Genomic DNA, 27,692 nt, shown 5'->3' with positions numbered 1-27,692 from the left:
TCTCCATCCGAATCCCCGATGAAATGTCTCACGACGAGTGAGTTTCGACACCGATTGTATTTCTTTCTCCATCCTTCTCTGCGCGTCCCCTCGAGGAATGCACATCATCATCATCATCATCATCATCATCATCATCATCATCATAGTAGTAGTCACAACCACCGTCCAAACAACAGACCATCTTCTTTGAATCTCTCTAATCGAAACTAGCATCGCTAGGATCGATGAATTCCACGAATCTCTGTCCTTCCATTCGTATATTTTCGTACAATTTTCCCCGAGCCAACAAACCCTCGTTTAACAAAATCCCTCCGATGGATACGCGCCGAGTTATTCGGGTTCGACGACATTATACGAGCCGTGAACTCGGCAGTTGAAACGGTAGCACGGAGAAGCGTGGAAATTGGAAATATTGAGCCAACTGACCGAGGAAAAACACGGCCTCGATATTTTACGAGCCGAGCCAGCTCTTCCGCCATAATGAACGCGTCTATGGGCGCAATTACGCGAAATTATACGCGGCGACGCGTTCTCCCGTCCAACTTGGAAACGCGAGATACGGGGACAGGGGAAAGGGGAAATCCGTGTGCACCCGATTTTCGCCGAGTATACGCGAAGTCGGGACGGTTGAAACGGTATTTATAGACAGACGGACACACAGAAAATGGCTCGGAGACGGGGTCCCGTGTTCCTCGTACTCGGTCGAATTAATAACCGAGCCGTGGAAAGTGAAACGGCCCGCTTGATAAACGTTGCTCGAATCTGTCAAGGACACGAATCGATAAACGCTCGGGCGATTAATCGATTTCTCCCGAGAGATTCGCTTCATTCATTGTTTTCTTTGATCCGTCTCCTCGGCTTCGATTCGGCCGAAGACGTCGAAAATAATCGGGCTCTTTGTAAGACGCTATTAATAAAGAGGACTACTCGTAAATGGAGCTAAAAAACCAGAAGGAACTCGTTGAAACTGAAACTTCGATCGACCATCATCCGGCCTCCCCCTCCCGTTCCGCGCGATTTAAACGTACAGCGATTTATCTCTGCTCTGACCTACTGAAAATTCTTTCGAGACCTCTCGCGAGCTTATAGAGAGCTCGATTCGTGGATTTCACTGAATCGACGTTTTTTATCCACGAAACGGGGATAATAAAAAAATATAGCCCACGATCAGCCACCTGGGTTTCCGATAAGAGGTTTGGAAACTCGGTTCGTCGCAGTTCGTCGTTTCGTTCCTGTCCATTCTGACGGCGTGAAGCCGCAAAGAAAAATCTGGTCGTTGCAGTCGGCTCGATGGCGAGACGTGGTTGAAGCTTTTTTTCTTCGGGTTTGTAGGCACCATGTGCGGGTGCTGCACAGAGCCCTGGACCTTGATGGGCTTGGCAACCATGGCAACCATGGCTTCGACGCAGCGTTGCCACGAGGTGAACGAACACGTGAATGCAAAAGAGCTGTTCGTTGGCTTATTGGTCCTTGAACTAGCAACAAACAAATGGACCTGTAAACGTGGCGCAACGATAAAGATAAAGACGCCTCTCCCCCTTTCCTCTCGCCTTCTTCTTCTTCTTCTTCTTCTCTTCCCTTCTTCTTTTTCTTCTTTTTTTTTCTTTTTTGTTTCCCTTCCCGAACAACACGTCTCGACACAGAGTTGATAAAGAGAACTCTTCTTTTTGATCGTCAAAGCGGCCTTGAACTTGACAACCTTGACCTTTGCGGTATGCCAGGACAGAAACGCGGCGTCTGCGTGGCCGAGGAAAAATTCAACGATGGCGAACCATCTTGGCATTCTTAGAAACCTGTCTTTCTCGCTGCCTTCTAGAATCTTGCGAGCTTCGAGACAAAATATCCCAAACGTGGTCATTCTCCGATTCAATCCCCTTACTTTTAATTTATTATTACTCGTACGAAAAATCGATAGATAATAAAGAAAGAAATCGGTCGGCCCGTCTATCGCGATAAAACTTACTCGAATAAAATACGTATCTCTTATCTATCAACTATCGATACGATATAACAAGTTCAACAGATTCAGCTCTGCCGCGACGGCGACGGCGGCGGCGGCTCGTGGAAAAAAGAAACGCATACAAACAAATCGATTCGATTCCATTCTAATAAATGTAATAAATTCGAACGAAGTCGGCTCGCGAGACCACGGGTTACACGAACAGGTTACACTTTTCTGAAATACGAGCAAGATCGGAGTCGAGGATACGACTCGAGTGTGCCACGGTTAGTCCACGCATGGGAGTGAGACGTTTTAAGCCGGTTTCTATGTAAGGCACGCGCGCGATACTGTTTACACGCCACGATTTCATCGGCTCGGGACAACATTCGCTTACGACACCGTTTTGGCACGGTCTATCGTGATGAGAACATTGTCCAATTTAAGGCCGTGCCAGACGACGATAGTCCGATATCCGGTTTTTGCCGTCACACCCAGGGCATCTTGAAAAGTAACGCCGTTGTCCGAGCAGCCGACAGTTTGACAGATGGATTGACGTTATAACTTTCGTCGTTCGACAATGTAATCTTCATCCGTTGAAGAGGTAAATCGAACGAGGTGGATTATTTTTAGCATCGATTGAAGAGGATATTCGAGAAGGATTCGATTGAAAAAGGAAAAAAGAAATAAATCCGGGATCGTTAATGATAATTATCAATTTAAAAGTGATTTAACGGCTAGCATGTTAAATCAATATTTCATAAATATCAAGTGGTATAATTATATGTACGTATAATACGAGTCGTAAGGATTTATATGGGATAATATATGCACATCTGGTTTCTTTTCTACGATAATACGATCAATTCGTTACGTAAATGAATTTTTGCCAAAACAGAAATAGCAGTGTTTGACCATCTGTCCCGAATTCATCTGAATTGTCCTACTACTCGTCTTCCTATTTTCGAAACTCGAAAATCTTCAAAATGAAAAGAAAAACATCGCGACAAGACATTTTAAAACGGACAAAAGGAAAATCGAAGTTATTTCGAAAGTAGATCTCCTCCTCCAAATCTAATCTCTTCGTTTGACCATTTCTCGTATCATAGATTATGGTATCGGTGATGCGGTTTTTCTCGGAATTCAATTTAAAATAATACTAAGAGATTATTAAATAATGATTTCTGTAAAAATCAACTTTACAGAAAGATTTGATTGCGAGAAAGATGATTTACTAATTGCTAAATAAATAGTAAGTAAATCGTTACTCGTTTAAAAAAGAAATGTTGTTGATGAAAAAAATCTGATATTGATATTGATAAAAAAAAAATATAATCTAAATTTTATTATTCGTCGAACATGTTATCGCGCTAATAATTAACTAACGCTCCAAAGTAATGCTAATGGATTTTCGACGTTCAACTTTATAAGTTGAACAATTTAATCACTTAGCGGTAGCGAAAAAGCGATTTTGTTAACGCCGCTCGTCGAGCAGCATACGAAAAAACGACCTAAAAACTTGTCTCTAATAATGTATGACTCACAACCTATTCACTTATCTATCTAACCTAGAGGTTTTCAGGTTACGACCCTCGGAGATATACATTCCCATATACCTAAGCAGTTGCGTTTCACCCTTCTCATTGCGGCTAAGCACAATTGATACACTTGTGCGGAGCAGCTAATCTACCGTGTGTGATCTGAACGAGCAACGCGACAATTAAAACGATATTTTCCATTTTCAAAAAAAAAAAAAAAAAAGAAAACACGAAACGAATTTACAATTCTAATCGAAAGCATCTCGTCCAATGAAACAACGCAATTATAATATTGAATCGTTGAAGAATTCAAAATATTCGTACGAACGAGTTACAACGTTTTTTTCAATTATGTGAAAAATCATCTGTTCGATCCAATTAGAACGAGCGTCAATCTCTCTAATCCATATAAAATGATAAAAAGAAAAGAAGAAAAAAGGAAAGAAAGAAAAAGATGATCACTCGTTTATAGAATATTATCGTGGTGAAAATAGTGTAAAGCAATCGCTATTGATAATAGCTCGAAACGAGATGCAAACGTACATTTATTGGCCATTACGTATTAATTAAACCGCATCGTACGCTTTATACAGGGCATTGAACGGTTGACTGCTCTTGTCTCCTCGGATAATGCCTGTGTGTTTATAACGATATTGATTCGTTAGTAGCGACGAGTTACGAGTGGCCGATCAGCGCGCGAATGGAGATAACCGCATCGTTCCATCGTAATACTTTACTTCCTTCACTTCGTTTAGATTAACATTAGCCATGAAACACGAGGTTTTCTCCCGTTATTCATCAAGATTTCCAATTTCCAATTTTTCTCTCGAGAAGCACAAGATCTATTAGAATTTTGGAAAAGAAACGTGACGTGGCGAATGTAAAATTATATCATAAGTCTATATATATATATATATATATGTATATATATGTATACATGTTTCAAAGATTGTATAAAATTACGCGCTCTCAAGGAATGGGTCCAATTACCGGTATTGCAAGTGTGTATATAAATGAAAGCTGCAACACGGGCAGTTTTTTGTTCGTATCCTTGCGACATGCGCTCGTTTCTTTTTATATCGATATAATTAATCCTTTAACGCTCCTTTTAACGTATTGCGTTATCGTACAATATGCAACATTGTACGATAACTTTAATACGAATAAGGAATACGTATTTTTAATTTTAAAAAAACCTTGCTTCTGGGAATTTGAAGAGACAATTATTTTAACAAAATCGTGCCAAGGATTTCCATTTTTCCTTCTTTTTTTTTTTTTTTTTTTTTTTAATTTTATTAAATATCGAGAAAAAAACTTTCACTTACGTAACGAGATAACTCCGTGTACAACTCCGCGATGTACGCGTGCTCTCTCTACTCCGTCTAATTAACCAAGGACACGAACTTTAAAATTAGCCGCTCGGAGCGGTAGTGAACCGAGACAGCCTCGTAATTTTAGGGCATATCGTCCGTGCTACGTGACATCATCATCCCGATATTCATTATTACTTCTACTACACCGCTTCGACTGTGTGCACGCGCGCAATATATATGCGTGTATAAACAGGACGAGTGGTGGTGGTAGCGATGGTGAGTCCCAGTGACATCATCGTCTGCGAGGGGTTCGCTCTGGCCCCGTTCGATCGACGATTATTTTCGAGGTGTCCTTCGAAAATAGATTCGTCTTCTTTCCACCGTAACGTAGCGAAATTGTAACGCGACACCGAGTAAACATTCCCCTCGAAAGAGGAGGGGAACGACTAACGATCAACGCTAGAGAAGAAGGATGAAATCGTATACGTCTCGAAACGTCTCGAAACGTCTGGGGCTTTGGAAAAACAAATCTTATAGGCGTAAATTATTATACCGATTGATTGTTGCCGTAACGATTCTTCTCTTTTAACGTTAAACGGCGTTAACGTACACGTTGCGATATACTTGACCCACTTGATCGGCACGTTGCAAGTGAATGAGGATGTTCACGCTTAACATCGGAACGAGGATGTTCACACTTAAGCTCGTCGGTAAATCTGATAATCCAGGCAACTGGTCGGCAATCAACGATGCGCATACACACAACAGGTGGTGGTTGCCTCTAATTTTAGAGAGAAAAAAAGAAAAAAAAAAGGAAATCTCTCGCGATCGCGATATTTTCTGTATATATATATACGTGTACTGTGTATACGTGTGTATATCGGTGTGCACACCGATGTTTCTTGATCGCCTCAAACGCTCGCCTCGGTTTAATAACGACACTTTTATCACGATTGTTACGACCGAGGCAAAGTATATCTGCGTAATGCATATAGGAACGAGGACATGATACGAAAGACCGGAAGTGAAGCGAACCGTTTCGTACTAGCAGTTTGATGAGAATACAATCGACCTACATATCTACGAGGACAGGGTGTAGAATTGGTGAAAAAAACTATACGTACGATGATGGTAGTGGCGTTAAAGGACGGTGGTGGTGATGGTACAACTGGTGGCCAGTTCGATGGTGGTTCGAACGGAAATTGTAAATTTTCGTCAACGAGTAATTCCGATTCCAGCCACCACAGTCCACTGGTGAAAATAACGTTCCCTCGTCAAAACGGTTGCTCGTCAAGTTTATAGTGATGACGTCATTTACCCACCATCTGTAGGCCACTGTATTTCGTGCGCTTCTTTTTGCCCGAAATCCTGCTTCGGCGTTCTCCTCAACAGCGTTCGCCTCGTGTGTTCACCGATCCGTCCGCTTTTATCCCGCGTCTTCTCATGCCTCCACCAACTTGTTATTCCACCGATCGATTCAATTATGAAATCCTTTCTGCCTCCCCTATTTCTCTCCTCGTCTGACTTTAACGCGTAAGCTTTGCAGTAATAACCATTTCGCAGTAATAACGGTGCAAAAAAGAAAAAGAAAAAAAAATTATAGAGAACCACGAGAGCGGGGCTCGTTACTCTCGTTCTTGTTAATTAACTTATCACGAACAGATGTTACGAGAGAAAAGCGGCGTGTTTAACCGAACGAATCCTGTGTCTCTCGCGATTCACGAGAAAGGAGGAGGATGGAATGCAAAGGAACCTCGAATATCAATTTCGAGGGAAAGAAGAACGAACAAGATCGCTTGTAACGTAGCTCGTTACTTCGAAGCGGGATGGAGAGACGAGCATACTTGGCCCTACCTGACCTTTCGCAATTACCGCAATCGATAATGCAACACCGTAATTCGCCTACTTTCGAATTGGAATTTTTTAACGATTCACGTGGGCGTGTCGTGCAAGGTAACGCGTATCTATCTCTTTTTGTTACTTGTTTACATGGAAAATGTGTCCCTATCCGTGCAGAGTATACGGCCTTTCGCGAGATTACTTCCGTGAGAAACAATCACTTGGAACATGTTCGGGTCGATAATTAATCAAGCAGGAAAAACGTGACGGTTTCGAGATTACGTACGTTTAACCGTACAAACGTCCTCAATCACGGTAATCTTCGAAGGCGTGATTAATTACAGGAAACCGAACATTGTTTGTCGAACATTCGAAAATTAATCACTCGTTTCATTCATCGTACGATGGTGGTTTGAAAACTCGTTTGAAAACTGTCTCGAATCACTGCACAATACTTACGATACGTCGATCGTATCGTATCGTGTCGTGGAAACGAGACGAAGGAACAACGAAACGATTGAAAAAAAAAAAATATATATATATTCGAAAAATTCATCTCGATTTATCTCGGGTAGAAACGATCCTTCTTCGATTCGTTATAACGTCAGCCGGAGGACGGAAGAGAGTAACGGCGAGGAGGGGCAGACTACTCTCTCTCTCGACCCGACGAGCAAGAAAACCGTCTCATCGTCTCGCCTAATAACGGTTCTAGCGTCAAAGCAGCCAGCGTTGCTTCGTGATTTCAAAGGCTGCACAGGGCCCTGGTGGCGTAGCAATCGCGAAAGCCTGCATCGGAGGGAGAGAACAGAGCGCAGAGAGAGAAGGGCGAGATGAAAGGGTACCGCGGCAGCAATTGCGCGTACGTTTCCACCAGTTGACCTATTCAACTCTCTATTGGATGGCAACGCCGAATTCTAAACGACACCCACACCCACCACTCGGCCAAATCACACGTGTTTCGTATATTTTCGGGTCATCCAATTACGCCCTCGAGATTCTTCGACCAACTGTGTGTAATTTCGACGCATCTATCGATACATATTTCGATCGCATATTTCTCATTTTACGCCCGACGATACTCGACGCGTGTATAAAATAAATAACAAAACTTTCGAGGTTAGGAAAAAGTTAAAAGATATACGATTCGTTCGTTCGATTCGAACATGTTTCACGTATTGTCGATACGTTTCCTTCGTATGTAAAACAGAAATTACGAAGAATTAGAAAAATTGTTGTCGGCCTTCAACGAATGCGCTTAATCGAGGATACCGATATTGTCATCATCGTGGAAAGGAAAAAGTGGAACGTTTTATGTAAACGAATTCAAGGTCTCGGGGGCTAGGTTAGTCGAGATAACGTGAAAAAGGCAGAACGGTGTCGCGGGTATATAAACGTCGCTTTAACCTGGAAACAATGGACTCGCGGTTTCCTTGCCCGCCGCCATTACCTAATGCGTGTACATATTTCACGGTGAACAAGATGGTGTTCGCGGTCACGTGGAATTCCGCGCGTAAATTTACTCGATGCAAAGTAAACTCGGTGTGGATAATTTAATACCTTGAACTACCTGTGACCCACAAACGCGTGAGATAAAATTGACAAACGTCGTGCGCTTCGATTCGACGTATGCGAAATCCTTTGAAATTTTTGTCGGAATTCATCTAGGAAAAGTTTCTCTTTCTTTCTTTCTTTTTTTTTTTTTTTTTTTTACAGAGAAAGAGGAGCACGCGAGACGGCGTTTCTTCCACTCTTCCAATCCGGCATAATTAAGACCAGTGGTGTTTAAAAAGAGCCGCCTCGTCGTTTGTATTTATCATTTCGAGCATGATTTTTTTAACTCCCCTCTATGGGACAATGAATCTTTATAAATACCGAGAGTATTCCCTTTTCTAAAGGAAATGAATTTGTATAATTTGTGAAAAGACATAAAATTCTGACAAAAAAATATTACCAGCTCGGTTGGGAGGGAAAAAAATGTGTATAACGATCGTGATCGTAAAAGAGAATGAACATAAATATGTTTTTTAAAACGTAGTTAGAATCTGTTCGATTCGAATTGGTAATACTCTTTAATATTTATGCGAATCTTTATGCAGAAATCATTAACGTTCGAATAAGGCCACTTACGTTACGTTAATGTCAAGGACGTGAAAGGTTGTCTCGTAGTATGCTTTATGGTTTGGAAACTTGATGGTTAATTCGATGCAACGCGACGCTTTTGGCCCACTTGTCTAGCCTAAGTACTCTTTAAAGTGGTTCGAGCACGAGTAATCTTAAACTGTTCCAATTATTTTATCTTGTTTAAAAAAAAATATATATATATATTTTTTATATATATATATAAAATCAAATAATAATTCGGATTAAAAAATATTAAACGCGCTATTATTTTCGGCCATTTTCGTTAATCGCGTTAACACTGATTTATAAAGAAAAGGGTGGCTAGAAAAAATAATAAAAAAAAAAGAATACACGTGTAAAGAAAAACGAACATGCAAATATATTAGGTGCTAACGCGAGTTCACGAGAACGATAAGGCAAACACGATATTCACAGATAATTTCATCCGTTAACCCCGTTAAATCGGTCCATTTATTTTCATTATTATCGGCTACGAACATAGAACAGAAGAGACAAAATAGTTAAGATCCGACCGAATAAGACAATTAATTGTAATTGCATTCGTCCCTTCATCGATCTTCTTTTCTCTCTCTCGATGTAACGACTCCATCTCTCACGTGCTATTCATTTAACGCCGCCAGGAAGAATGAGTAATTACTCAACTCTCTTTCTCTCTCTCTCTCTCTCTCTCTCTACTCCCTCCTTTTATCCATCGACTTATCGAACGCGATAGAATATTCGTGTCAAAGTTGTAAATATATTTATATTTTCTCCTTCCCCCCTCCCCTTTTCATTTTTTCTTCAATATATAAAATGACAAGCGATATGCAACAGTATTATCTGGTAACAGTAATCGCTAATTGCACGAACGGTTCGAACGATATCCTCGTAATAACGCCATCGTCGTTATCAGACAGACAGACACTGTCACTGAGACACATGGATGGAATCGGAGCAAATCGTATAACGAGCGTTCCGCGAACGCGGACTCCTCTTCTCTTCTCTTCTCTCGCGGTGCACGGTTGCCGCTACGACGACGGTGGATTCCTTCGAGTTCAACTCTCTCAATGGATTCATTGCGTTCAAAGAAACACGCCGTTGAATCACGAGTTCGCTCGGTTAACAAGTCGGGGAGGAGATCGGGGCTGGTGTAATCCTCGGAAGAGAACGAGGAAGATTCTGAGACGTTTCTCGTAATTAAAATGGGAACATTTGAATTCTGATCGGGAAAGGAACAAGGGGGAGGAAACGGAGAAGGGGAAAAAGCGGAGAGAAGCGTGTCATCCAACTACTTTACCGATCAAGCCTGCTATTCCTTTCTTTCCTGCCGAAGCTTGACGAATTTTTATGCATCCATTTTTATTATTATTATTATTATTTTAATTCTCTTCTAGTTATGCGCGCGTCGAAATTTTGAGTTACAATTTTCGAACGAAGCATTCTTCTCAACTCGGGGTGAGAAAACAGTGGGATCGTAATAACTTATTCCTTCTTCGTCGAATACTGGTCGTCGCGCATAGAAAAGAAGATGGATCATCTTCGAAGCGTATCGAAATAAATTCGTCAACGTTCTTTTGTAGACCGCAGTTTGAAATGTTTCCTTCGATGCAAACTGGCATCGGTCGGATGTAAAAGGGAATGCGCGGGAAATACGAAAAGCTAGGCGGTGTTCGCTCGTGATAAAGCGTAATAGATTTCGGTTGACGCGTGTCAAGAACATTGTGCAATCGAATTCTTGATCTCGATGATTATCGAGCGTAAACCTTTCACGTAACACGCTCTACCGATATCGGCCGTGATCGTTAATATAATTTACAAAGTTTAATAACAGTATCTAAGATCGTGTTATCGTTTTATCATTTTATCGAAAATTATTTATTCAACGAGTTATTAGCAATTTAAATCCAATCAAACTTCTTAGCGTTGTATTTCGCCATTCTCTTTGTTGAAATAACGTGAAATATGAAATTTGAAAATATTTGAAGATAAAATTTAAAAGTCGGCAATCCATTTGGAATCTATCCGCATTAAGCAAATTATATAATGTCTATCTTATATAATTTGAAATACAAGAATTTCAATTCTCTTGATTTATCTCGAAACGAATACAACTATTTCGAACTGATTAATAAAAGAAAACAAATTGCGTAAAAAAAAGAAAAACACGATATCGTATCGAATCGTTGAGTCGTATAAAAAGAGATACGCAAAATATAAACTTCGATATCGTAAATAACCGATTTAACCTTTGTCTAGCCTTATATGCATACAGTATATAATTCCTCGCGATCAATTGCTCGATCATCCCGTTTACCAGTAATAAATTTCCAACCAAATACCTGATCCACTACTTTCGAATATTCCCTTACTTTCTTGCAATTAAACGAGCGATAAAACAAAAAAAAAGAAAAAAAAAAAAACGAAAAATAGAAAATAAACCAATCTAGTTTATCGTGTGTATTCCACAATACACTAACACACGGATGATAAAAGTTTCACCTTTGCCATACGGAATAACGGTACCAAAGTCGGTGTTATCGATACAATCGAAAGCAATCTCTTAAGCCGCCGATATTCCGAACCTCGTTATTCCAAACTATTGTCTCGATTCGAGAAGGAGAAAATTCCTCCTTCCGACAAATCGACTTTCCTCTTATATCATATTGTATATTACGTTATCCCCATGACTCATTATCCGCATATTACAAATGATCACGGTCGGGCGCATGAATCAACGGGGAAAAATATTTGGACAACTTTCGCTCGTGCAATAATGCGAAACCAGTCCTTGTGTTGAATCGCAGTCCTTCTTGAACCGCCGTTCAAGATCCAGCGATTTGTTTAAAAAAAGTAAAAATCGAACGACGTAGAAACGACCTTTCTCTCTCTCTCTCTCTCTCTCTATCTCGATTCATCCAATATACAGTTTGCGTTATATTGGATATGTCAGAGGAGCGCGAGTACAGGATGAGTATACGGGTGGAACCGTATTATACTAGTTATCGTAGTTGGGAACCGGAAAACTAAAATAAAACCTGCATCACTGTTTCGCATACCATTAGCTAATCCCTATTTATAAGATATATATATATATATTTAAGTTCGCTCAAGTACGCGCGTATACACATATCGCGATCTAGGCTAGAAAGAAATAGACGGTGAAAAAAGGGTTGGAAAGAGGGAGGGGAGGGGGGAGAGAGAGAGAAGGAAGAGTGTTGCGCTCACATATGTGCAGCACGCGCAAAGCACACGTCGATGGTTGAAACGGCACGCATGAACGAAAGTATATTATAAGCGACTAAAAATACCCGAAACGATCGAGATAAGTTCCAAGCCCTAAACCTGATGGCGTCTGGTGGGCGGTTTATTAATGGAGTCGGATTACTAGAAATCAAAATTATCGTAGGCGTTCGCTCCACGCGGCTCTATCTAAAATCATTGAAGGAGAAGAATTTTTTGAAGGAACTTGGTGTTACAATTTGTTTGTGGATATTGAAAAATTTTACATTGGCCCATTGTCTGATTTCAGATTTCGTTATCCCGATGAACGTTTTATTTAATCCTTCGCTTAAGCACGTTACAATAATAAAATTATTGGCTTCGTATCTTTTATATTGGAAATATATAAAATTTTAACGATAGTTTTAAATTGCGAAAGAAAAATATCTTCGTTCGAAAACTCGGGGACAATTTTCAATGCATATTTGATCGACAGATTTGTAGAAATTTATTAAATCCGAACAGAAAAGCACCTTGATTGCGTCAATTGGCAATTTTCGACGCAAAAAAAAAAGAAAAAAGAAAAAAAAAATAAACGCGGCTCGGCTTTATGCAATGATCCACGCGCGTAATAACGCGATAATAAATAGGAAAAATTCAAATTGTGTATATCTTTGTGATGTGAAAACACATCACAAGCGCAACGCATCCTAATATAATTTTTACAACGACGTCATTGACGAATGCAGTTTGTTTGGATGACCTTGATCTCGTTTATCATCCGCTCTCTTGTTCCCCCTCTCTCTCTCTCTCTCTCTCTCTTTACTACTCGCAAATAAACGTCTGTACGTTCATAAATCTCTAAAGGGATTCTTCAACAGGTCCGATTTATTAAAATTCCAGGACAACAGCTATGGATAGAGGACGGTCTCAACAGTCCCTTAACAGTTTCAACGAATCTACTCAGAAATGATAATAAATACGCTCGCTTTTTGTGAACCAGCGACCCGCTTTCGAAATCCCTTTTTGTAATATATCTCCCTCCCCGATTCTCGATCTCGTGAAATTTGCTTACCGTGGAAGAAAAAAAGTGGATGGTAATTGAAACGATCGAGAAGAAGATTTACGACGAGATTCGTCGACAGATCGAAGATAGAGGGATGCGAAAATCTAACCCCCGTTTCGTGAGATCGCAGGCACGTAGACGATAAATAAAACCGGGGGAAAGGATTGAAAAGACGCATTTGTAGATCTCGGATCGAGCGCAAGAATTACGAGGCACGGGTCCATGCCGCTCGGCCTAAATACGAATTGGGAACGCACCGAAATCGTGTCTCGAGCTATGCTAACGTTTCTTCTCGGAAATAAACGCGAGAAACATCGACATCTGTCAACTGCGAACGTTTAGAATAACGGCGTTTCATCGGAATTCACGCGTGATTCATCGTGCATCGATTTATAATTATCGGGGATAAACGGAGAGAAGATTTTCACAGAAACGAGTTATATCGGGATTCGCGTTTTAAAAAAAGAATGGTGACACAATAATGATGGAAATTTCGTAAGATTGAATTATCTGGAATACCCGGTTTCGAGTCAAGGGCAATCACGTAGAATACGTGATGGTGTTCTTTTTCTTTTGGCTTGGAGACCAGGATATCCCTTTACCATAACGGTTTGCCACCGTTTTCCTATCCGTTCCGGCAAATCGGAACCGCCTCGTTTCATACTCGTAATCGAACGATTAATCATTCGCTAATTTAGTCGGTGAACCACAGCGACTACTTAAGAGCGCGTTTAACGAGCTGGCAGATAAGATTCTTATGTAAATATGTAGCGCAAGAACAGTGTTATCGTGTCTAGGTTCACAAGCGGGGAAAAAGAGGCATACGAAAGAGGCAACGTTTCTGACGGATTCCACGTTGCGTAACAACACGGAGAAACGCAGAGAAATCGATCTAATTTTAAATGAGAAAACAACGAAACTTTGAATGTATAATTTTTACGGCACGATACGATGAGATACGACTTTGAGTAGATCTACTCGAGGTATCTTACGAATATATACCGTTTGGCGAATTGTCAAAGAAAGTATATTGGAAGCATCGATGAAAACGATAGATCGTATGCATTCGAGGGCGTTCTAGGTATAAAAAAGAAGAAAAAAAAAAAAAAAAAATTCCTGAACGTGTCTGAGCCTTGGTACAACAGCTGAAATCACGAAACCTTTTTCCGTGGAAAAAGGTAGGACAATCTGGCGTCGAGGTATCGCGTTTCTCTCGGCTGCGCGAGTGGGCGATGCAGGTATACCGATTAATACCGTTTCTTCTTCTTCTTCTTCTTCTTCTTAGTTCTCTTCCTCTCTGATCTTCGTTCCAAGATCTTCCTTGGAAAGATCCTGATTGAAATTCGGGAAGATGGTTTCCTTAAAAGGTAGCCAAGGTTCCAAAAGTGTTTTTCTCATGCGGGCCTCGACCTTTCCTGTGTGCCACCTCTCCCACCATTCGACCAATGAAGCTCAATTAGTTAATTACTCCGGATAAACGGGGATGAACGTGACGTAATCTTTGATAAGTGTTCGTGTGCCACGAATACCACGAATGGCCCCGTTAATTTTCGATGATCGTGCATTTATACCGATCAGGTCCATAGCTTAATAGGTACGATTTAACGAATTTACACGAGCATATATTCCATCACATTTTCACCCGTATACGCAATCTTTCTACTCAACCGATGTGGCTCCCACATGTATGATTTGTGTATACGTTATTGTTACAGTTCTAGGCTAAATAAACTCCAACTGCTATTACAGTTCTATAGTTCTCTTTGAATTATACGTTTTGATTATGTATACACAAAGAATTCGAGAATTGGAAAACGTGCTCGTTAAAATGTGGAATCAGAAAGAAGGAGAAGAAGAGAAGATCGTATCGCGTCGTTGTAAAATCTGCATTAATTCTACATCAATTCTATCTTGCACGTTAGGAAGAATGGAAGAAAAAGAACTAATGACTCAAGGAAACGTGGTCTTTGCCTATGTAAAATTGCTCAATGCGCGTAGCATTTTTTATAAGTGGAAAACTATGCGGTAAAATCAAATGACTTTTTTTTTTTTTTCCTACAACATTTCCGAGGTATGGAAAGATATGGAAGAAAAAAAAACAAGAAGTTGGAATAATATAGCAGATAGGAGGAAGAAGTGCATGGAGTATAACTGTATTTTAATCAACTCGTTTGCATACGGTCACGTATAGTAATGACAAACTGCTCGGTTATAAGTGTGCACAATTTTACCGTGGCAAACGCTATCGACTGATCCTCGACGATAAGTTGCATCGCTATCCAACACGATCAGCGATGGGTTAAGCGTGCTTCCTCGCACGCGTTTGTTGAATTTCCAATTGTTGCTGCCCCGATTCGTGGCTCGCGATAAAAGAGAAAACCATAAACGCCATCGTCACCGCCAGATTTCTCGACATACCACACGGTATTTTAATACTTTATCAAACATTATCAACGCTTATCTCGAAGACCATTGAACTCTGATTTTATCGTAAAAGGATTTCTACGTAGCACGCGAGCATTAACTTGAAAGAATAATAGAAAAGAAACAAAAAAGAGAGAGAGAGAGAGAGAATTTAGATATCATTTTTGTTATGAGATATAATTCAGACGCGATTCGATTATTAAATATTTTTAGCGAAATATTAAGAATTTTCTCTTCTTCTATTCTCTACTCATATCCGCATCTTGGTTATCGAGAAATTTAAAAACCATCTAAATAATCTATCAAAAAATAAACACGTTTATTAATTAAAAATTCGTGTATACTTTTTGAGATTCATCTCTTCATCTCAGAATTGCCTCATTATTTCGTACTATTTCACCACTCTCAACCGAATATTCCACGATATACCGTAAAATCTCTTCAGTTTTTCCCGTTTGGAATTTACATCACGTACGAGCCGAGTTAGGCCCATGGATGTATTAGGGATAAGAAGGAGCCGCCTCCTATTATTAAGAAAAAAATGGAACACGGTTCGAGCCATCTTTTCGAAGGAGCGAGTTACCAGAAATCTGTGAATGCCGAAGCTGGACACGGGGCACAAACGTCTCTCCGCCATCCCACCGACCATCTGCCCCCGGTCATTCTCCTACCTGAAGCTTCTCGTTCACCTGGCGTCCCTTCCACCTACCCCCCGTGTTACTTTCGTTTATCTTATTTTTCGGGCCATTCAACAGCCTCTCCGCCAACTACCGCCACCGGTTCTTTGTGAGAGAAGTGGCTGCTGCCTCCGCGAGATACCGCATATTTTTCTCAATGGAATTTGCCAACAGCTGGAAGCGTAAGAAACCGATCTTCCTGCTCCTCGATCCCGCCAACTTGTGCAAACTTGTGACGTGTAATTACAAGTCGGAGCATAGATACACTATCGATGAACTTACTTGCTAAATGAGTAAACGAATGCCTCGAATGGAACAATCGAGAGGCTAAGAAAACGAATGCATTCCTTTTTAGAATCATCCGTACGATAAATATTCGGGGAGATTTCAAAGAAATAAATAATGGGAGGAATTTAGTGGGGAAAAAGTGTACAAAGTTTTGCGTTGTGTTTTTCAAAATAAATACAGAGAATACGATACGCGTGGTGGGTAAATTTGGTAAATTTAAACGATTCCTCCGATTTCAAAGAATCGCATCGATAATAAACGTGTTCCATTCCATTTCAAATAATCGAGCAGTTTACTGGAAAAGTACGAAAAGTTTGCTCTCTAATGAATCAATAATTTTTCTTCCTTCGAGTTTTTCTCCATTCCAGAATTTCCTCAAAATTATAGGCAGATACGTGTCACATCGCCTCCACTCCACAAAACTCGTCCAATTAATCGAGCTTCGTACAACTTCATTGCTTGTTTCAATGGTATCCGAATCGCAAAGTGAACTATGCTGTTCCTACGGTAAACTCCATTTCTCGCGCGTTCGCCGCGTAAATAAATGCATGCCGATCGAGCATTAAATGCACACGCTCGAATATGCAGAGGAATGTAGTTTACGGGGAATGTTAATGAAACAATTAGCTAACATCGCTGGCAACGTCTGGCCCCCAGGGAGAATCGAATGGATAATTCAACGTTACGAATCCCAGATGGTTTGAAAGAGCGAAACACCGCGCTGGCTATTTATCGTACGTAACCTCTTATGAATGTTGGTTCGTTAGACGAGCCGATATCTCTCCACTACCGATTTCTAAGTCTGTTCGGTTAAGTGAAAAAAACTCGAACTCGTCAGACGTCCCGCCAATATTTATTTCTCGCGCGTGGAAAACGTTAAGTAAATCAATTTTCAAAAATTTATAATTCATAAGGTTTTATGTGATTAATCAATACCATTGCATATCACAGGAAGCATATCGTAGATATTTTAATATTATAAGAGAAGAAAGTTTGTTTGATTTGTTTTATAAGATCATCGATAACGGTATAAAGATATTTATATATTAGAAATATTTTTTAAAATTTGATATCTCGTTATAACGTACGATTTTAATGTAATTCCGTATATGTGACTTTCCAGGAAATACTGATTGCTAATTTTCAGGATTATAATTTAAAATGTTTATGACAAGGTAATTACGTTCGAAGTATTGTAAGAAATTGTCTCTTTTCTTTTAGAAAGGAATCTATTTATTTTTATGGTGAAACTTAGCACATGTTTGATTATAAATGGTACAAGTTATCATCATAAATCACTCAAAATAATATTATATCTATTGCTTAGATATAGTATCTTATAAAATATTCAATGATTGTAATTATTGTCTCGTTATTAATGTTCTAAAATAATATTCAAACTAATTCTGAATCTTATCAATTGATGTTTTTTTCTTTTTTTTTTTTTTTTTTTGCATGACAATTTATTTCAATATTACACAGCTGGTGTAGATCTTGAATTAAATTGAACCGCGTGGTGAGCAATGTATAGACGAAATTAAACTGGAGAGGTCTATTATCACGTGTTTTATTTATCCGATCATTGAACGAAGGAATTACTTTTTAAATAAACATCTCTAAAACGAACTCTTGTTATTACTCGATCTTATTAACATTGTGAATTGAAAGTGTTTATCAAATAATGCTTATTTCTCGTTAAACTGGCGCACTAGGAAGAGTAATTAAGCTTTTTTTAAGACAGAGTAATTGTTCCTTCCGCAATGAACGATTACCGGACTCAGTCGATGCTACCTACAATGGTAACTATTGCTGCAATTGCTTATACGGAGCGGATGGTGAGGTAATTGTTAGCCGTGATGCATGCAAAATTATCATGCGAGTGGATTAGATCCTGTGAAGACCTTAAGGTTTTCTAGCACGATCTCCTAATCACCCACGCTAAGGCAAACCGTGTTCTGTTCGCAGGCGTTAAATCTAAATTTAATTAACTTGATTGAATCTTTGAATAGATACTACATGTTCACCGCATGGAATAACGAAGACACGTGATGAACGTATTTTATATCACGTATTTTTAATCAGATTTTGATAAAAGAAAAAAGAAAAAAAAAGAAAAAAAAGAAATTAACAAAATCGAGAAAAAATAAAAAAGGGAAAAATCTTCAATACGATATCAAATCAATTATCTTTTCTACGATTTTCTGCGATTTCGAATTTTATCGCGACAAAATTTATCGCGATACACACACATGACGATCTTATCTTAAAATTCAAATCGAAAAAGATAACTCACCCTGCGCGGTAAAAAGTAATACCAAAAGACCAACAAATCGCAGCGGCAGCATGTCGTCTTTGTTTCGAAAGCACTGTCAACAAACGACACAATTGGCACTATAGTCGTCGTTGGATTTGAAACTTTATTTTCAGCTTGGAGAACGTGCTTATAGAATTGGACGGTAATTTCACGATTTCGATATAATTCGATTCGATTGAATTAAGAACCGAACGTATCCACCGATACGAGGTGGATACCGAATACAAACTGAGAGAACAAGCGCGCGTGGTATCCGAAGAGCGGCGACGGAACCGGGCCCCCGGCTTTTTACGGGACTGCGCCGACCGGTTGCGCATTGAACGAACTCGACACGCGCCTGAATTTCTATTGGAATATACTTACACACCTACGATAATATATTTGTGTAAAGGCGCCGACTACTTTGTACAAACGCGCGCCTATACGAAAATGAATATGTATTCGATAGTTCAATGTCGCATAAACGTTGCACGAATTTATATCTGTTTTTTTAAATAAAATTTTACTTTCATTTATAACTATTCGAATTTTTTAAATAATTTTGACTTACATTATTTGCTTGTATTTGCTTTCAATGATTAACAACAAGAGTGTATAGCTATTTTTTTCGAATAAAGATTTAATTTTAATTAAAAACGTAATAATAATAAAAATATTTTTAATTTATTATAATCATATAAAATATGTATGATTATAAGTTAAGACATAGTTAAGACAATAAGAATTGCATCAAATGAAAACAGGAAGGAAACAGATATTTTATAAGAAATCACAGCTAAGCATAAATCAATTCGCACAGAAAAGAAGGAATACATATCGAATATCGAATTTATATGTGCACAAAGTTTTCTGAACGCATAAAGTATAAGTTCACACGTACATATATACGCGCGTGAGAAGCATGTATTTGCACGATACTTTCGTCGTTCGCTTACCTCTTTCGATTCATCCATTCACTTTGTCATTGTGCATAAGACGAAAGCCAAAGAGTATTCACTTTACATTCTTTTTTTTTCTCTAAACAAATTAAAAATAATATCCATAGAATATATTTTATTTTAGAATATTTTCAATTAAATAATGTCAAGTTAATATAACAGGAAAATTATCATTATGTTAAATTTAGCAATTTGAACAACACAATGAATTTATATGTAAATTCGTAGAAAAAAATGAATGATATTGTAATTATGAGAATAAAATATAAAAATATATAATTCGTAATAACATTGAGTATATTATCATATATATGATTCATACTTTTACAAAAAATAGCGATGATGTCATTTTATGAAGTATATTACAGGTTATACATATAGATATTTTAAACATTGTTAATGAATATATTTATTTTATGAAAAATTGTAGTTTTTTCTTAATATATTTAATTCATTTAAATATAAATAAACAACAAATTTTCATTCTTTTCATGAAATAATGATCGATATATAATAATATTTAAAAAAAAAAGTAACAAATAATTGTTAATTTTTAAATGAACTTTATATATTGCATTTATTTTTATGCTTTAATTAAATTTCACTTAAAGAAGTTTAAATAAATTTGTAACAATAAAAAGCAAATTAAATTTTAAATTGTTGTTGATAACGCAAATAAAAAAATATTTGAATTTTATATCTATTAGTCTCGACAAAAGATTAACTTTTTTCATTTCCCTTTCCCGTGATAATAAACAAAGACCTTATTTTATTTCGTAAATACGATAATCTCTTTTTTTTAGTAGAAAACAACTATAAATTTATACATAATATTTATTTTTAAATACATACTGTTTATATAAAATATTTATATCAAAGTTTTTAGAATTACAAAATGAATCTATTGAATTGTTTGTTGTGGATTATAAGATAACGTACTGTAATATTTTATTTTTCTTAAGTTCCTAGTATAGCCATCTCGTGATGAAATTGTGAAACTGAAACGTAAAATTTATATAACTGTTCGTGTTGCTAAGCATATAAAAAAATAAAATTTAGTATTTGAAAATAAGAAAATATTTCTGTCAAGATTATTAATATATTAATATAAATTAAAAAATATGAAAAAAAAGGAATCATAATTATATTTTCCGGTGTAACCGGAACAGTGAAATTTTATTCGCAAAAGATGTCACTTGATTGGCTATTTTTGAAACAGGTTAAAATCCCGCTAAGAAACTTCGATGCCTTTACGAACGCAAAGGGACAAAGGACGCTGTCGTACGCAAGCAGATGGACGCCATGTTCATTTGTCAACGGACGTCAAGGTGTGATCATCGGAAAGAGTAAGATTGCTTCAAAAAATATGAAGATATCAAGTGCTTTCATTGAATAATTCTACAAGTTAATGTGTATTTAGAACGATATGGCGTCTTTGGAATTACAAGATCGGAAGCTGGAAGAATATGAAATGCAGCTGTTTAACTTTCATTCAAGATCCGTGTACGCTACTTGTAAGGCGCCGCCGTTTTGAGTTTCACTTGAATGCTTTTCAGATTTTATGGCATTCTTGTTGTGTACAATTATATATTCTAATCGTTGGACGGGTGCACTCTGGTATCATGTGGATTTGCTCATGACTAGAGTCACACTCGTCCATTGCTTGGAATACTTTCACCAGCCTTACGGACGAAGTTGATCACAAAGCGACTACGCTTCACTTCTTTTCTCTTCTCATCTCATCTCTTCTGTTCTCTTCTTTTCTCTTACATTTCTCTCACAGATACCAACAAATAAAATTTGATTTTGAATCAATATATGTATCAAATTTCTATTGCATTTCTTTCTTTTATTTTTATGTATATTTTTATCATTTAAATACTTGAATTAAATTGAAAAATATATATAAATAAATAATATAAAAAAAAATTATATTTAATAAATATTTATTTTTAAAGTTTTAATGATGGATTTATAAATTTTTTTATTGCTAACTCTTTAGTAATATACTATTAAAAATAGGATGTAATAATAGCAAAAATTATATATTCCTTTTTTTTTTTTTTATAGTGAAATATATTGTGAATGAAAGGATTCATTGTACAATTAAGAAGATGTGTGAGACAATTGAAAAAGCATACAAACTAAATTCTGAAGATTTAGCAGTACTTAAAACAAATCAAAAACAGTTAGAAAAAGCATATTGTAAAGGAGCAATACCACACTTAACAAATATTAAGGTAATTACATTAGTTAGTAATGTAAACAAAAAAATAAAGATTTCTTTTTTTCCTTAGTATTTGTGAAAAAGTATAACTACTTTGTTTAGACTATTGTAAAAAAATGTATTGCTGTTCCAAGTAATGTTTTGTTAGAAGAGGACAAATGTCAAAGGATACAATATAATGACACAGAATTTAAAAACATAAATCAAAAATTAGAAGATTTACAACAAAGAGCAAAAAGAGTATGTATTTAAGTTTTATATTGTGACTATTTTAAATAATAATAAAATCTAATTTTATATGAACATTATTATATATATATTATAGGCTACTATTTTAAATTCAATATTGAAAGAAGAACTGCAGTTTTTAGAACAATTTCCAGTTACTGAAGAAAATATAAATAAAATGTGTCATATAACAGAAAATATTGTAGAAAATCCTGATGTAATTGAAAAAATGTATCAATTAGTAGAAGATTATAATCAATTTTCCACAAGCCTTAAAACGACACCAATAACAACAAAAATGAAATATAATACAATAGATAATCTTAAATGCAAAGAATTTGATGTAAATAATTTATAAATTTAAAATTATATATAAAGTATATTAATATAAAAGTATATTTGTTTATGATAATTTTTTCTAATAAATAAATGTTAGAATTTTTTAAATTAATTTTATCTTATATTTTTCATTGTACGAATATATTTCTGAGAGATTATTCTTATCATAAAATTAAAAATTCACATCACTTGAACAAATATCTAGCAAAAAGTGTACATATTATTTTTTCTATTCGAACAAATTATTTATATTTCATATGTTAATTTTATTATAGTTATTTTAATTAAAAAAGAAAATTTTTAAATATTTAATAATAATCAAAATGTGATAATTAGAAAATAATAAATTAATGTAGTTAGATAAAAAAAAATTGTATTATATAACAACTAATATTCTACATGAAATTTATTAAAACTATGAAAATTTTAATATAAAAAAAAAAAAAACAGAAATAAAGTGGAAAAATAAAAATCAAAAATTCGTAAAAATTTAATAATTATAAATATACTGTTAATCTGTTATTGACTCGTTCATTTCCAGCATAAGGTCACTTACACGACTCCCTTCTTCTTAGATATATAAAGAGGGGATATGTTAGACCCACAGTTAGGTTTCTTTCACATAAGCAATGAAAACTTATACATATACAACGAGACAGGAATCTTTTTTGTGTCCACTGTGTCTTGTGTGCTTGTGTATAAACTGGCATTCCCGGTTTTAGCTTCTTTCTTTCTGTTTGCCTTGATAGTCTTATATTCAGCTTCCGCGCATTTGTGTAGAAAAGACCTTAGAGTATACTAGCGCTTCTCCATAAAGCATTTCGGTAGTGGGGCTCGTCATAGTGGGGATGTTCACTTCGGCGCTTAACAAAGATTTACAAGCATTATTGCGGCACGTTTTGCTGAGTACAATTGAATGAATTAAGGTGTGCTATTATAACATTTTATTTCTTATTAAAATAATTTTTATCATTACATTAGCATCAATGTTAACATTAAGAAAAAATAATATTAACAAATTAATTTAAAATGTTTCTTAATGATTAAAATAAAAAACATGATTTTGACAAAGGTTATATATACCTATAAAATGATAATTTCAAATTTTTCTAAAATTATATTAATAATTTTGGAAATGAAATAAAAGTTGAAATAAAAATATTAAAAAAATAATTTACATATTTGAAATTTGATTTTAATTTTATAATATTTAAAATTATGATATATTGAATATTATATATCTATATATATCTATTTATATATCTATATATATATATATATATATATATATATGTGTGTGTGTATATTAAAATATATACTAAATTTTCATTGACAATTAAACATAATATTATGAAATTATAAAAGTAAAAAAAAATAAATTATAAAGTAATTGTATGTCAATTTTAAAAATAAAAATTATAATTTTTTTTTAATTATTTGAATATTAAATAGATATGTTAAATTTTGAATTTGATATAAAAAAAAATTGATCTTTTTGATTTGAATTGATTAATGTTATTACAGTATATAAAATATATATAATAAATGAAAACATATATGAATGTTTTATATATATTTTTATAAAATGTTAAAGAAATATCAAATTAAGAGAACAACAATCAATTGTTTTAATGTTTCATTTAAATTTCTCGCTAATAACATTTAAATTTGTACTTCGTTGTATTACATATGTATATGTGTATATACATAAATATATGCTGAATTATTTTATACTTATATAAAATTTGTGCTTATTTTTTTAAAAACATATTATATTGTATATAGAATTATATGGAAAATATATTAAATATTTAAAAATTTCTAATATTTTTTTTAGTGAAAAATCGATTGTATGAAAAATGAACCAATGATATTGAGGTATACTTGCTTTTCGTGTAGCATGTTGAATAGTTTCTTATAAATGATAGGGTTAGAGTAGGGATGAAAATATACAGAAATTGGTGTCCGGTATTCCATGTTAATGAATGTGTTGTCATATGTTTGATAATACTTTTAAACATCAAAATAACTTTAAAATCTTAAATTAACCGTAATATTATTAGGTGAAATAATTGTTCCACAGTAAAAAAAAAAATTTACATTCAATCTACATTAGGTTTGTATAATTTTGTATATCTTTCTATTAATACTGATTTTCTTTACTCATAATTAAATAATTCATAAAATATTTATTTAATAATGATATTATGTTGACATAATTTTATAGTTATTATTTATAAAATAATTAATTTCATAAAACAAATTTATACAGAATATAATTTTTTCAATATATTGTTATATACAGCTAGATAATCAGGATGTCAGAACAATTTGTTGGTTGTACAGTTTCCGTAAAGTGTATTGAAGAAGTTGGAACTTACCAAGGACAAATATTGGATTTAAATAAAGATTGTATTATACTTTCTAAAGCTTTCTGTAATGGGGTACCTCATAGTTCACCTATAGTAGTATTATGGTATTTTAATAATGATAATTTAATTTTAATAATTCTTTATTTTTATTGATAATTTTCATAAAAATACGAATATTAAACAATTTTTTTATATATATATATAAAAGTTATTATTTTTAAATTTTTTTGCAAAAAATATATTGATTTTATTTTTAGTGCAAAGGACATATTAAATGTAGAATTTATATCAATTAATGAGACGGCACTCAATACAAATGATAACAATCAAGCACATAATAATGTAACTGTAAAAAGACCTATTGCTAAAAGAGCTGGTAGATCATTTTCAGAAAGTGTTTCATCTTCTGTTCAATCTACATCATCACAAACACAAACAAATGTTAAAAAGCCAAATAGTTCTCAATCTATTATAGAACAATCTGCTAATGGAAAAATTCCATTAGGTATAATAATAAAACAAAGTTTTTTATATCAGATAAATATTAAATATTAATTTATAAAATATTATAAAATATTATATGATGTTGATTTATTCTTTCAGCTGAATCTGTTGATAAACCAATACAAAAAAAATTAAGTAATAGACAAAGAAATTTAGGACGTGATGAAGATACATTTGGTACTCAAATTGATCAAGCATTGAATCAAGATTTTGATTTTGAAAAGAATTTAGCTTTATTTGATAAAGAGGTTTGTGTTTTTTATTCTTCTCTTGATACTTGATTGTTTCCTTAGTAGTAATTTTAAAAGTTATATACACTTAAATTAGTTAATTTTATAGGGCATGTGGCAGAAAATAAATTCTTTAAAACCTAGAAAACAAAGGCAAACAGTAAACTATAGGCATGATGAAAATATTATTGTTTCTGAACCTACAGATCTTAGACAAATAATGGTACCCAGTGCTGGTGAAATAGAATATGTAACAGATAATGGTTTAATAATTCCTAGTATAACACTTAATCTTCATCGTCAATTAATAGGAGCAGCAGATCGATTGGGAATTAGTTGGGAGCGTAGAGTATGTAAAATAAAAATAAAAAAAAAATATACAATATTTTTTGCTAAATGAAATTAATATTAATATCAGGTAGAACTTCTTGGTCGTGCTGGTGCAGAAATTACATTACAATTATTAGGAGGAAGTCATCGATTAGATCCAAATAATGCACATCAGTGGCCAACAGTTATTGCTCTTTGTGGACCTCATCGTTCTGGTGCTGCAGGTGTTAACTGTGCTAGACAATTATCTAGTCATGGTATTAAGACAATAGTTTTTGTAGAAAATTCTGAAGATGTTTTTCTCCTACAAGAATTGTCTTTATATAAATTAACTGGAAACAAAGTAGAAACGAAATTTAAAAATTTACCATCAATGGTGGATTTAATAATTGTAGCTCTTTGTGATGAAAACTCACCAAGAATGATTACACCTATAGCAAAGTGGGCAAGTAATAATAGGGCACCTATTTTAGCTATTGAACCTCCAGCTACAGGAACACCTGGTATTCTTAGCAAATGTAGTCTGCTTGGTGGATTACCATTATCTCATAGTGTTGACAATGGCAAATTATATTTATGTAATCTTGCACTGCCAAACGAAGTATATGCAGACGTTGGTATAACATATAGGTCCCCTTTTGGACCGAAATTTGTCATTCCTTTGCATTCCAATAATTCTTAGCAAATTTATAAAAAGGATCATGCTTCTAATAAAATGTTATAATTTAGCGTACTCTTATTTTTATGCCTTGCTAATAAATTTATACTTACATCGCAAGAATATTGTCTGAATTTAATAATAAAAATCATGTAATGTAGCATTTAATGTTATACAGTTGAAATGTAGTTTGTGTATAAACTGTTATAATTTGGTGTGCAAAGGCAATTGTGTGTAATATTCTTTTAAATGTATAAGTATACAATGTATACATAAGATTAATATATAAAGAATGAATATACAATGTTTGGTTTTGTAAGTTACATAAAAAAATAAATGCTTTTAAATAAAAGTAATAAATTCAAGTAAAACTAGTACATCAATTTTTAAACATTATAAAAATATAGAAACTCTATAAATACTACTGGTATTTGTTACGCAAATGTATTGTTTCATATTACAAACATATAATAACGACATAATATTATGATAAGTAAATATTCCTTTTACAAAAAAATATAATCATACAAAAAATTTTTTACATATGCGTATCTCATTTTCATTTATAATTATAGGAAAATATTGACGATATCTATAAGAAATATTAATGACATAAAATAATTAATAAAATAAATTTATTACTTAAATAAATTCGAAATGAAAACATTATTATTCATCATACAATAAGAATAAAATTATTTTTCACATGTGATATATTGTCATATAAAATTTGTAAAATATTTACTTATAAATTACTCATTTTAAATTTTGAAATATTACTAAAGGTTACAGTTAATAATAATTCAAGAAACAAGATTCAAATATCTATTAATTATGTGATTTCCATTTTAGCTTTTATTTATTTTCGTAAATTGAAAAAATATTTCTATTGCTATAAAAAACTTGCTTGTAGTCTTTTTTATTGAATAATGTACGAAATATAGTAGCATAATTCAAATAATTACTTGTAATAAATGATTGTATAAGATTTATTTTAATTATAGATAGCTTAAGTAAGTTATTTATATTGTATATGTGTAAATATATATTTATATATTTTGGAATTTAGTCTTGAACTTTAATGATGATAAATTCTATAAATAATACTAATTTTTTTTAGAATTATAT

General features: G+C 34.6%; 3 protein-coding genes and 1 long non-coding RNA gene across 9 annotated transcripts in view; 2 read left to right on the top strand and 2 right to left on the bottom strand.

The window, feature by feature from the left end:
* The window catches only part of LOC100869938 (neurotrimin), a 53,511-nt gene extending 34,511 nt beyond the window's left edge, over positions 1-19,000 (bottom strand). The window contains exon 1 of the mRNA XM_003691281.4: positions 18,718-19,000. Within this exon, the coding sequence (XP_003691329.1) occupies positions 18,718-18,769 (52 nt within the window). The 5' untranslated portion in view covers positions 18,770-19,000. The remainder of the gene's footprint in view (positions 1-18,717) is intronic.
* A 1,492-nt stretch (positions 19,001-20,492) lies between these two features.
* On the bottom strand, positions 20,493-23,270 carry LOC147656427 (uncharacterized). Its single transcript, XR_015294412.1, has 2 exons — positions 23,027-23,270; positions 20,493-20,674 (listed from the first exon to the last, which is right to left on the bottom strand). It is a non-coding gene; the product is annotated as an uncharacterized LOC147656427 (long non-coding RNA).
* On the top strand, positions 20,866-22,582 carry LOC100870259 (uncharacterized). Of its 4 annotated transcripts, XM_012495658.3 has the most exons (5): positions 20,929-21,022; positions 21,097-21,190; positions 21,747-21,916; positions 22,006-22,143; positions 22,229-22,582. In XM_012495658.3, the coding sequence occupies exons 2-5, from the start codon at positions 21,103-21,105 to the stop codon at positions 22,487-22,489; spliced, it is 657 nt and encodes a 218-aa protein (XP_012351112.1). In that variant the 5' UTR covers positions 20,929-21,022; positions 21,097-21,102; the 3' UTR covers positions 22,490-22,582. The 4 variants fall into 4 exon arrangements, with proteins under 4 accessions (XP_031770843.1, XP_012351112.1, XP_003691331.1 ...); XM_031914983.2 differs by lacking the exon at positions 21,097-21,190 and having other exon boundaries at positions 20,866-21,022; XM_003691283.4 differs by having other exon boundaries at positions 20,981-21,190.
* Edc3 (enhancer of mRNA-decapping protein 3) lies at positions 23,123-27,105 on the top strand. Of its 3 annotated transcripts, XM_086915104.1 has the most exons (7): positions 23,320-23,396; positions 24,534-24,586; positions 24,776-24,946; positions 25,100-25,347; positions 25,446-25,594; positions 25,686-25,925; positions 25,995-27,105. In XM_086915104.1, exons 3-7 carry the CDS (start codon positions 24,789-24,791, stop codon positions 26,586-26,588), a joined length of 1,389 nt encoding a protein of 462 aa, XP_086771230.1. In that variant the 5' UTR covers positions 23,320-23,396; positions 24,534-24,586; positions 24,776-24,788; the 3' UTR covers positions 26,589-27,105. The 3 variants fall into 3 exon arrangements, with proteins under 3 accessions (XP_086771229.1, XP_086771230.1, XP_086771228.1); XM_086915103.1 differs by lacking the exon at positions 24,534-24,586 and having other exon boundaries at positions 23,123-23,396; XM_086915102.1 differs by lacking the exon at positions 23,320-23,396 and having other exon boundaries at positions 24,351-24,586.
* The last annotated feature ends 587 nt before the right edge of the window (positions 27,106-27,692 follow it).

The sequence above is a fragment of the Apis florea genome, unplaced genomic scaffold (genome assembly GCF_048593485.1).
Source record: "Apis florea isolate Af1SG1 unplaced genomic scaffold, ASM4859348v1 contig_3772_pilon, whole genome shotgun sequence".
Taxonomy (NCBI): Eukaryota; Metazoa; Arthropoda; class Insecta; order Hymenoptera; family Apidae; genus Apis; species Apis florea.
The sequence above is the reverse complement of the archived record's forward strand: the minus strand, read 5'-3'. Positions and strand labels throughout refer to the sequence as shown.